The 12,392-nt window shown below is 29.3% G+C and overlaps 1 protein-coding gene across 1 annotated transcript; it reads right to left on the reverse strand.

Moving 5' to 3' along the window:
- Positions 1 to 8,505: 8,505 nt before the first annotated feature.
- On the reverse strand, positions 8,506 to 12,392 carry LOC107910353 (putative wall-associated receptor kinase-like 16). Its single transcript, XM_016838171.2, has 3 exons — positions 11,318 to 12,392; positions 11,047 to 11,226; positions 8,506 to 9,870 (listed from the first exon to the last, which is right to left on the reverse strand). The coding sequence occupies exons 1-3, from the start codon at positions 12,171 to 12,173 to the stop codon at positions 8,669 to 8,671; spliced, it is 2,238 nt and encodes a 745-aa protein (XP_016693660.1). The 5' UTR covers positions 12,174 to 12,392; the 3' UTR covers positions 8,506 to 8,668.

A 12,392-nucleotide genomic window follows, 5' to 3' on the forward strand; every position in this document is an offset into this window, starting at 1 on the left:
AAAGGAGTCGAAAACCCCATTGTTTTGACTCTCATGAATTGAGAGAGCTTCGGGCTCTCAAGGATGTCGTGAAGCGGGGAAAAAGAGCTCCTTTCCAATTGCCAGACGCTGGCTATAGTGGTGACATGACGGGATCGGTAGGCCGCCGGCCATTCGAGGGATGGAGAGCCCTCTTTCTTTCTTTTTTTTTTGCGGCTGAAGATGAAATTAGGGTTGGTTTTGAAGCTTTTAAAGCCTCTTTAAATGGTGTCGTTTAGGCTTGGGGGTTCAGAGACCAAAAACGGAGTCGTTTTGGTCTCTGATCCGCGACCCGACCCGTCCAATGCCCAGGATCCGCGCATTTTTCCTTTGGGGATATTATCCACGTTGGTCCTTCCATTCTTCAGCGCGTTTCAATGCAGTGCTACCTTTTATCTTTTTTAATTACTTAATTTGGTCATGAAATTTTACTTTTGATTCATTTTGGTCCTGATCAAAACGACGAGTCCAGGGAGACTGGGATAATTTCTCCGTTGGTCCCCCTTGTTCTCACGCGCGTTCATTTGGGCCTTTATTCTGATTTTATTATTTATTTTGTTAAGATTGGCACCTTAAATTCTGTCTAAGTCTCAGTTTAGTCCCTTTTATGCCCTTTTGTTTTTTTCTTTATTATAATTTTGATTTCGAATTTTATTCTAGTCTCAATTTAACCCCTTTTATTTATTATATTATTACTACTACTATTATTATTATTAGTAGTAGTATTATATTTATTATTATTACTTACTTTACTATTAATTATTTACTCATGGTGCCTCTTTTAGGTTTCAAGTTTGATTATATATGCATAAATACATTTTCATAATATATATATCAATATACATGTATATATTTTTTACAACTTATTTATACGCACATATCTTTGATCTTATATATTTTAAAATTTTTATATACATATATATATATATGTGTCTATATACATATTTTTTTTTATATGTTTTATAATTTATATATGCCTATTTATATATATCTACGAACATTTTTTATACACACGTATAGATATATCCATACTTTACATTTTTATAATTTTGTTCATTTCCTTTAGTTATTTTCTTTTATTTTACATTTTCATTATTATTTTGAAAGTATGTTCTAATTGTATTTGCTTACATACTCGTTATTATGTATGTTATTAATTTGTCCTTTTTATTTATTTTATTTTTGTTGCGATTGTTGGTATTATTTTTACATCATCGTATTAATTATCGTTTTATTGTGCATATTGACACCGTGCTTTATTTCTATTCTTTCGAGTTAGATTAATTTTATTCAATGCATAAATTATGATTTTTTTTGAATAAGTAAAACCTCGTGTTTAGATTCGATAAGGTCGTACCCTAATTTACTAGGTTTCGATTTTCACAATAAATCTAAATACGTGAATCTTTTCAAACTCAAGTTTTAAATGATCTCGGGAATAAAAAAAGATCATGTCCTAACTTACTGGGCATGATTCCTTTTCTAAACCCGAGATAATTAAATATCTTTTTAAATAAGTTATTTTTTTGCATTTATTCTCGTATCAGGAATTCGATACGTTGTGTCCTAACGCATTGGATATGACACGTCGTTTTCTCAAGATGAGGATTCTTCTAGTAAAATTTTGGCATTCATTCGCGTATCGGAATTTTAGATATTGTGTCCAAACTTACTGGATATTATTCTATTCCTCGATTAACGTGAAATATGCCCCTTTTCTCATACATTTTCAACATTTTGATACAAGGATCGTATTTTTAAAATTCTTCAAAGTTTTCAATTTTCGACATTAACTAATCAACTAGGTACCAATTTTGGGAGTTACGAGGGTGCTAATCCTTCCTCGTACGTAACCGACTCCCGAACCTATTTTTTCTGAGTTTCGTGGACCAAACTTGTTGTTTTAATAAAATCAAACCATTTATTAAAACAATCACTTTTCGAGGTGATCCAATCACACCTCATAAAAAAAAGGATTGGTGGCGACTCCCGTTTTCGTTTTCATTTTTCAAAACCCAAGTCGACCCCGTTTTCATCCAAAAAATGGTGTCAACATTTATATTTTATATTATTAAAACTATTTACATATTTTTATGAATGTAATGATATCCATCTTGCATATTTTCATATTATTTTCTTTTATAATTATTTTTTAACTTATTAAAATTCATTAACTTTATTTTTTAAAAATTATTTTTTGAAACCAAACAATTAAAAATATTAAAGGATATATTTTAAAATGGTAGTATTTTTAAAGGCTTGATAAATTTAAATTTTTAAAATGTTTTTTCCACCCTAAAAGATGAAAAGATGAAGCATGTAATTGTAGTGGCCCGAAGCGATGGCGGAGGAGACCAAGTCGAAGGGGGAAATGACTGATGAGATTAGAAAACCCATCAAGTCACTTACCAGGTCTTTTCTTTTGGAATTTTCGCCATTTAACTCAGTGGTAATTATCTGATACTGACTATTCAATCCCCTTTGGTTTATATGCAATTTGCTTTTAAAATTATTGTTTTCCTCTACTTGCACAAGGAATATATATAATTCTAAATTAGCACAATAATAAATAAAGTCGGTAAAAGAAGTGAAATCCATCTTCATATAGTGGATTCCATCCTCGTAATTAAATCATAATATTTGAGAAAATTAGAAGATTAATAAAATAATTTATTTATATTCAAGCTTAAATATAGATAAAATATGAATGCATACCTAAAATAAAGATATTTAATTATAAAATATGAATACGTAACTATACAATTCTTACATTTAGACATGGACATCTAAAACTTGATAGCAAATATACATGTACAAAGTTGTAATAAGTGGAAAACTTAGGTCTTTTCACTTAGTTTTGTTTGCAATACAAGTAGATTTTATGATTTTTTTTTATATGATAATGTAATAAAACAAAGTGAAGCTAAAAATAATTGAAATGCGGATAAATTTGATGTGAAAATAATGATAACAAAATTATATATTTTAAGTTATTAAGGTTGATTAGGTTTTAAATTAAATGTTATATATATTAGCTACGAGATCTAATCTGAATTTTTTATTAATTAATTATGAGATGAATAAAGATGTCCTATGTAAATGATGTTAAATAATTAATCAAACATAAATCTAATCGAGGTAATTGGTAAAAATATTTTAGTTTAAGTTAATTTGATTTGATTTGAATATTATGTTGATGGTAAATTAATTAGTTTGATCTTTAAAAAATTGAATTCGTAAGCATGTTTATTTTGTTTTAATTAAAAAATAAAAGTCAGAAATAAATAGTGAAAGAAAAACTAATGAAATGAAGGTTTTTCACTTTTAAATAGAGATGAATTTCCATCAAAATATTTTATGGAAAATTTGTTAGGAAATAATAATGGTATGAATGTAATACAAAATTAATTGCATTCTCTTTTCTTAGAAAATTATTAAAAAGTACAACACATTGAATAGTCTTTGTTAACATTCCAATTGTCTTAATCATCACATGTGTACATGTTGACTAACAATCTCCATCATCACCAAGTAATTACTCCAAAATTTGTCAAAACTAATATTAAAAACATTCTATACATTCGAGACCCATTCTAAGCAATAAACTCCTTGGAAGTGATCATGGCTTGCAAATGACTCTTATAATCATGCAAATTCTTCAAAGTAATAAAATTAATAGCAAAACATTTCTCACTAGGACAACGATCAACCCAAACTCCATTTGTAATAGAAGAAGCATGCTAAACTAAACTCTTAACATGAGATATTTTACCAACATCCTTCAAAATTAAATTGATAGAAGGTGCTGCACATGGTGACCAAAAGATGTTAGGATACTTCTCATTAAAAAATTTCCTAATAGGTTTGTAATTTGCAGCATTATATGTAATTAGCTAGACCACATTGCTTAATCCAACAATTTTTACAATCTTCGCAAATAAATTGCAAAGAGTATCAACATCTAAAATCATGTTTGATGCATTATCGGATTTGATAAAGCATAATCTTTTAGGAAAATACACTAGAAAATTGGTTGATGACTTTTGTCTCTATCTTTCTTCCCTCTCCCATTATGGTGCATCCACATTCCACCAAAATGCTGTAAATCCCTTTTTGAGTATTCTAGTAGATTGGTTCACAATGTATGATATGATGGAGCTTTGTATCCCAATCCCATAGATGCTATGGCATCAAGGCACCGTAGAAACTTGTCAATTCCCTTGATGCTATTTGTGGAGTCTAAAAACTCCACTAGCAATATATCAAATAAATTCTTTTCTTTTTTTAATATTTTACTATATCCCTAGAGAACCCTTATCAATCTCCTAACCTTACTTGTAGAGTCTAAAAACTCTATTGGTAATGTACCAAATGATATTCCAAATAAAAAAGCATTAATTTGACAGTACTGTACTTTTTTATTCCACAAGCATCCTTAAAAAATTGACATTGTCTTTTTTTTTAATATCTATTTTTTTAATATTTTACTATACTCCTAGAGGACATTTGTCGACCCTAATCATGCCTATGAAGTCTAAAAACTCCGCTAATTGTGTATCAAATATTTTCCTTAATTTTGAAATGTAATTTTTGTTTAGTTCCAATATTGTTTATATTTTATATTATTAAAAAATTTTAGATATTTTTATGAATCTAATTATATCTATCTTGCATATTTTCATATTATTTTCCTTTTATAATTAATTTTTAACTTATTAAGTTTTATTAAATTTATTTTTTTTAAAATTGATTTATCGAAGCCAAACAATTAAAATATTAAAGGATGTATTTTAAAATGGTAGTATTTTTAAAGGCTTGATAAATTTAAAATTTCAAAATGTTGTGTCCACCCTAAAGGATGAAAAGAGGAAGAATGTAATTGTAGTGGTCCAAAGTGATGGCGAAGGAGACCAAGACGAATGGGGAGATGACTGATGAGATCAAAAAACCCATCGAGTCACTTACCAAGTCTTTTTCTTTTGAAATTTTCGCCATTTAACTCAGTGGTAACTATCTCATACTGGCCATTCAATCATCATATATATATTTTTATCATTTTTAAATTTTGCTGTTTAAACCTGATATGTACTTTTATGATTTTTAAAATTAAATATTCAAAAGGTAATTAATTTTAATAAAATTAAAATATATTAATTTTATTGACGGGATTACATCATTAAACTTTTTATTACTATAAATATATAAATAATTAAAAATATTAAATTTTATTTTTATTAAATTAAATTCTTAATCAAATTTGTTGATTGTATTAATTTTTTTCTTTCTTTAATGGGTACTCGAAATAGTTTTTAAGTGTTTCATCATAAACAAATATATATTACAACTTGATATATTGGATTGTTGATAATGCACTTTCACTTTCACATTTAATTACACATTCTTAAGTCTGAATATATGCACATCGAGATGCGGTCAAATTGTTAGTACGGTTACTTAAAAAAAAAACTTGAAGTCGCGCATAATATTTGTTTTAAGAATTTCTTTTTTCATTCACTTCACTTGTTTTTTTTTAACACTTTTAAAGTTAACAATTTGATTAAAATTAATATAAAAATATGTCCTAATTTTTCTTTTAAAAATATTAATTATTTTTCTTAAATTTTCTTAACAATAATTCTAAAAAAAATTTAAAAAAATCAAAATAAATATAAATTATTAAAAATATTAAAAATTATGTTAAAATATTTTTAAAATATTATAAATAAAAAATGAGTATGAGGATTTTAACTAATTAGTTAAGTCATATTAAGGAGGTTTTCATACTCAATTGCAAAGAGTATCAATTCCCAATAAGAGTTTCAGAACGCTAAGATGTGTTGGCATTAGTACTTAACTATTTTTGCCTATGAAATGATTCAAACTAATCCATATCCTTAGTGCAATTGGACAATGAATCAAGTAACTTGTGATCAAAGAAAGAATCTAGAAAATAATTCATATCTTTAGTGCTATAGGACAATGAATCAAGTGAGTTGTGATCAAATAAAGAATCTGGAAAAGGTAGAGGAATGAATCCATGTTAAAGGTGAAGAGAAGCATATTCAGTGAACCTGCCTTGGGGATTTTAAAATGTCTAACATAACAATGAAGAAGAGGGAGCATATTATCGAGGGTGAACGCGTATACATTAATAAAAAGCAGACGTTGAGCATCCATATTGAAGCAACTGACAACAAATAATGGTAATAAAATGGTCAACAAAAATGAAGTAGAGCCTAGTATACCAATATTGGACTTTTGTTTCAAATCTTTCTCCCCACCTCTCATTATGGTGCATTCACGTTTCTCCGTTTTTCAAAATAAAAATGGTGTAAACAAACATGATTCATTCGACTTGCTACAAAATTAAAAGCCAAGTAAGTCTACCTTCTCCGTCAATCCCCATTCCACAAGTTGGGGTCATCCACGTGGCACTCTTGATGCTTTTTTCTCTTCTAAACCCTTCCATGGGGCATAATCATATTTACCCAATTTTAACTTCCAAATCCCTTCTAAATAATTAAGTTGGGCGTCACTTATTTTTTTTCTTTTTTATTTATTTAGGGTTATAAGTCGGTGTGATTTTGGATTATAAATGTTATGTTTATTTTGGATTTGGATTTAGAATTAATTCATTTTGAATTTATATAAATTCGAATAATGGTTGACTAAGTTTAAGTTCTTTCTTAAATCGAGTTGGATTGAATTTGAATTTTGTCTAATTGAATTTTTAGATTTAATCAACATTGTAATTTTTTTTTATGTTTTAAGCACTTTTGACCAATTTATAAGGTAAAAAAAAAGTATTTTTATCGATGTTGCATCTAGAGTTGTCCATTTCTTGGGCCTTGAATAAAATTTTAAGCTTGAGCCTGACATAAAATTTTGTCCAAATTCAGTCCGAATAAAAATGTTAAAACTCAAGTCTAGCCCATATTAATTTTTTTATATAAAAAATTGAAAAAAAATAATACATCAAAAATAAAACATTTGTTAATTATGCATCTAAAGAGTTGAAGTCTATGGTTTTAGAATTAAATGAGTAACTCTTACGTTATCATTAAACATTCTCTTACTCCATTAATTAAAAGAAATCTTAAAAAGGTGGTGCATGGAGTATTTGAGCCTATTTTACTTGGTTAATCGATCTTGGGGAGCAATGGTGTAAGAGAGTATTTCACAAAATCATTGTAATCTTTCATGGCATGTATTAATTTCTTTATTATGTTTGTGGAATTAATAATATATAATTTATGAAATAATGTTAATAAAATTACTATATATGAGATTATAAGTTATTATTACTATTAAAAAAGAAAAAAGGAAAATGAACATCAAAAGAGAAGCTGCTTCCCAGTTTGTCCTTAAATACAAAAAAAAATGAATAAGTTAGATGAAAAGCCCACTCCTTAAGTCTCAAACCAATGGCCCAACTATAATTTTACATTATTTTTAATTGAAGCAAGTATATTCTAATATAATTCAATCTAGTCAGTTAAATAAATAAATTTTAAAATTTTCACTAAAAATTGAGATAGTTATATAAATTTTTAAAATTTTACATAAATATTTTATGCAAAAATTAAAAATATATAAAATTATCATAAATGTAAATATTATTTAGTTATCATTAAGATAAGTATTATTTATTAAAATTTGATATCATTAGATTTTTAAAGAATTAACATTATCATTTAATTTGATTTAATTTAATTTCTTTTAGCATCATTAAATTTAAAAACTATCATAAAACATGTATTTGAAATAACTATATATATAAAATTTCAATTTTTAATTTTTTAAAATATATATAAATATCCACAATTATTGTATGAAATTATTTTAAATAATTAAATTTTAATTTCAATTATTTTAATTTTTTTAATTATTGTGGACGTTTCTTCACAATATTATGATGATAATGATGTAATTTATACTCTAAAAAAGAAGTACAAGTAAACTATTATGTAGGGTACAACATTAGTGTCATTAAAATTTTAATAGTTCAACCAGTTTTTCATCCACAAAAAATAATTTGACTAAAAATTGAAGGTTGATGACCAAGGTGATCCAAAAAAAATAAGGTTAAAGTAACAAAATGGATACACATTAGGGTTAAATTTATCATTACGCCTTAAGCTTTTTAAAATGAAGATAAAATTATTTTAATATGTAGTGGTTTAAAATTTTATAAATTATATGAATTCTTTTATGTTTTTTTACCATAAAATTATTTTATATTATTAAATACTGCTAAGAATAAATATATTATATAATATACAGAGTTAAAACTACTTCCAATTTTCGCAAAATGAGACATGTCCAAAGCAATTCAATTATTTAATCATTTGAAACTTGAGTCTTCATCCTTGCAACTTATGTTATGCTTCACTAAATGAACCCCACTTTGAGACATTTTGAGGAGACAAAGTAATTATAGAAATAATTATAAAATGCATAAATAAAATAAAACAAGATGTCAAGAAATAAATTGAAACAACGCATATAGATTAAGCTCCATCTATTGTAATTTAACACTATATTTCTCTCGAAACTTGGAAATTTAGAAGCAAATTATTTAAAATCATACAACATCGAGCTGCCTTAGGTTCAAATGTGATTACGTACAAATGATAATCTGATTACATACTTAGCGAGCACCTTCAAGTTCAAATGTGATTTTGTTATTTATGCTATCATACCCCATCCCTATCGAGCTGCTTGTTACACCATCATCGTAAGTGCTGGGAAACTTACCAAGCAAGTATTCAGATTCTTCGCTTACTAAATTACTTTTACTCCAAGGATGTTTAGCTATTGCTTGCAGTCCTGCTAATTCATGGGCAACTTCCTTCATTGTTGGCCTTTCCTCTCCCTTCACTCTCACACATCTCCTAGCTAAAATTGCTACTTCCATAAGCTGCTCAACATTTTCATCATTAAGCACTCGAGGATCGAGAATGTCGAGCAAACGGTCTTCTTTCATCAAAGAAGTGAAGTACAATGGCAAAACTCGATTTTCTTCCGGTCTTTTGAAGCATACCACTTTTTGTCCTGTTAACAACTCCATAAGCACAACCCCGTAGCTGTAGACATCACTTTTTTCAGTAAGAAGGCTTGAAAGCATGTATTCAGGATCCAAGTAACCGAAAGTTCCTTGCACAATTGTAGTTATTTGTGCTTCGTCGGATGGGATCAATCTGGAAGCCCCAAAATCAGAAACTTTTGGGGTGTAATTGTCATCTAACAGTATGTTCGCCAACTTGATGTCTCGGTGAATGATTGGAATGGAAGCTGCAGAGTGCAAATAAGAAAGGGCTTCTGCTGTTTCAGTGGCTATTCTCAAACGGGTCTCCCATGAAAGATAAGATGTAGCATCATCATTATGCAAATGGTGAAAAAGGGTTCTGTTGGTGATATATTCATAAACTAACAGTGGAACTTGTGTCTCCAAACAACATCCTAGGAGTTTGACAACATTCCTATGGTTGATTTTGTAGAGCACCATTATTTCATTAATGAATTGTTCAACTTGGCTAGGATCTCCAATTATTGACTTTTTGATGGCAACTATTTGATTATCAGCCAATATTCCCTTGTACACTGTCCCTAGCCCTCCCTGTCCTAAAATTCTGCTTTCATTGTAATTGTTAGTTGCCTTCTCCAGTTCCTCAGCTGTAAATACTTTAACATCTTCACGGTACCCTTGTCGTTTTGAAAGTTGTTCCCGCAACAAAATGCCACCATTTTGCTGAAAGTTAGCTTCTCTTAATTTGGAAATTTGCCTTTGCCTCAGCATCCAACACCACAATACTATCCCCAAGAGAAGACCAAGAAACCCAATGGCAACCCCTAAGGTCAAAGCATAAAATAATAATAGTTACATAAGCCATGGTAGTGTAATCTAAAAGTGAAAAGTCATACAAAATTGTATATAGAGAGTAATAAATAACGAAATTGTTTGTGTCAACCAGATCCAATTGACTCAAGATTGAGTTGGGTAAGTTAAGGATGAGTCCTGCTTGTGAATTTAGTTGCACTTGTTTACAATTACTTCATAAAAATATAACCGAAATTATTGTTAGATATAAAAAATAATTATTCCATAATGGAAAATTGTGGTTAAAGATGAGCATGGACTCACGTCAAGGCTGCAGAGAAGTTTATTGATTTTTTTAAGGATAAATTTCAAAATTATACATGAATTATGGTTTATTATGTAATTGTATACGTGAAATTTTGGTTTGATCCATTTTTTGTAATTTATTAATATAATTATTGATATAACATCATTTCATGATTATGTATTGTATACATAAATAGTTGTATTTATTCAATATAAAAATAAGTTGATATATTTATTTCTTTAAATGCGTATGATTAAATCAAAATTAAAGTTTCAAATATACATTTGAACCACAATTAGAGTTTCATGTGTATAACTGCACCAAATTAAAGTTCATGTATACAATTGCAGATTAAACCAAAGTTCATGTATAATTTTGAGATTTATCTCTTTTTTATTTTAATTATTTATATTTTAAATAATTTAACTAGAGTAAGAGAACAAGTTGAATATGAATAAGTGTATAATAATTTCATGTCTTTAAAATTTGATAACGAGTCAAAATTTTATTGATGTTTAAAATCTTCCAGCTTCATTTAGCTTTTGAAAATATTTTCTATTTTTAAAAAATTAAAAAACATGGTTGATAAAAGAGGAATAAAATTCTGTTTTCAATAATGAAAACATGATTAGTGATTGATTTTCTATAACAGAAACATGAAAATTGAAAAAAATGAAAACAAAATTTTTCTATTTTTATTTACAAAGACTTTTTAGTCAAAATAATGAAAACAAAATTTTATTATTATTCTAATTTTTACATATTTTCATAATTTTTCAAAAATTATTTTTAAAAATTTGAACTAAACCTTGAATGTTTTTCATTTTTCAAGGAAATGAAAATGGAGTCTACTCCCTGAAACCAAACGGAGTATTTTAATTTATATTTTGGGGTTACTAACCTAGAGCAGCAATAAGAGGAGATGTCTTGGACTGATCCTTGTTGGGTAAACTGCAACCTGTTCCACTTTTCTTACCATCGCCTTCATAACCCCCCGGACATGAGCAATTGTACGTCCCAGGTAAGTTGGTACATATTGCCGTTCCATTGCAAGGGCTCATACTTTCACACTCGTTTATATCTGAAATTTGCAGATTGTATGCAAGTAATAAATAACACTATCTTTAATGCTAGAAACTACAAATCTCTGGGGTATATATACCTATGGTTACCTTGACATCCATTAGGGAGGTAAGGGTTCCCCTCGTAACCCTCAAGACACTTGCACAAATATCCAGAGTTATTTTCTGAATCAACGCATTTACTATGCTCTTTGCATGCAAAATTGTCTACATCCATATTCGCTTCGTTGCAACTATTATGCCCGATTTTCCAATCAAGAATGATTGGAAACTGCCTGCTTTTAAACTCAAAACCACGAAGATCTGAAGCAGAGAAGGTATAACTATCGATCTCTGCAACAAATGCATAGCTGCAGGGGTTTTCGGGCAACACATAGGTATGGTTGAAGGGGCTGCCCAGACTTATGTTGTAGCTCCTCACATCCTTTGGGATACTTGTCTGACAGCAGCCAACCCCAGAGCAAGACCCGTTTGAAACATCAGTGATGTTGTTACAGAACGACAAACAACCAGTTGCGTAACGTTGTCCGTCGAAATCTTGCATGACAGCAACCGTGTCGCACCCGATTGCAGTAAACTTGTTCTTGGTATTGTTTATTGAAAATTCAGAAAGCAAGAAGTAGTAAAATAACCGATTCCATGGTGTGTTGTAACAATCATAGCTTGTATTAGAAAGGGTGCGCAACTGACCATCGGTAGATATGTTGATGACTTCGAAGTCACCCAAGAACGGTTTGTGGGGTATGAAACTGGTGTTACAGTTGATGAAAAAGCCTGCAGTGATGTTGCAATCGCCGCCGGTACCGAACGGGTATGGGATGATAACATCTCCGCAGCGGCTTCGGCAGCCAGGTTTTGCTACCGCTGGTGTTGAAGCTTTTACCGTCAATATAACATTAAGCAAGATCATCAGCTGCATAAGCACTACTGATCTGATGGAACCCATGGCTGTTTTTTTTCTATACTGGGGGATACCAATGCTTCAATTTACAAATTCGGACACATATAAAAAAGGTTAGGGAAGCCTGCTTGAAATTACTAAATACTAACAGGAGGGAGGACGTAAAGTGACCCAATAGACGAGTGGGGAATATCAGTGTTGAAAGTTCTTTGGCTTTCGCTGTTGAATAACGCGTGGTGACTTTGGGCTGTCCATAATTTCTTG

Source organism: Gossypium hirsutum, chromosome D02 (assembly GCF_007990345.1).
Source record: "Gossypium hirsutum isolate 1008001.06 chromosome D02, Gossypium_hirsutum_v2.1, whole genome shotgun sequence".
NCBI classification, from domain to species: Eukaryota; Viridiplantae; Streptophyta; class Magnoliopsida; order Malvales; family Malvaceae; genus Gossypium; species Gossypium hirsutum.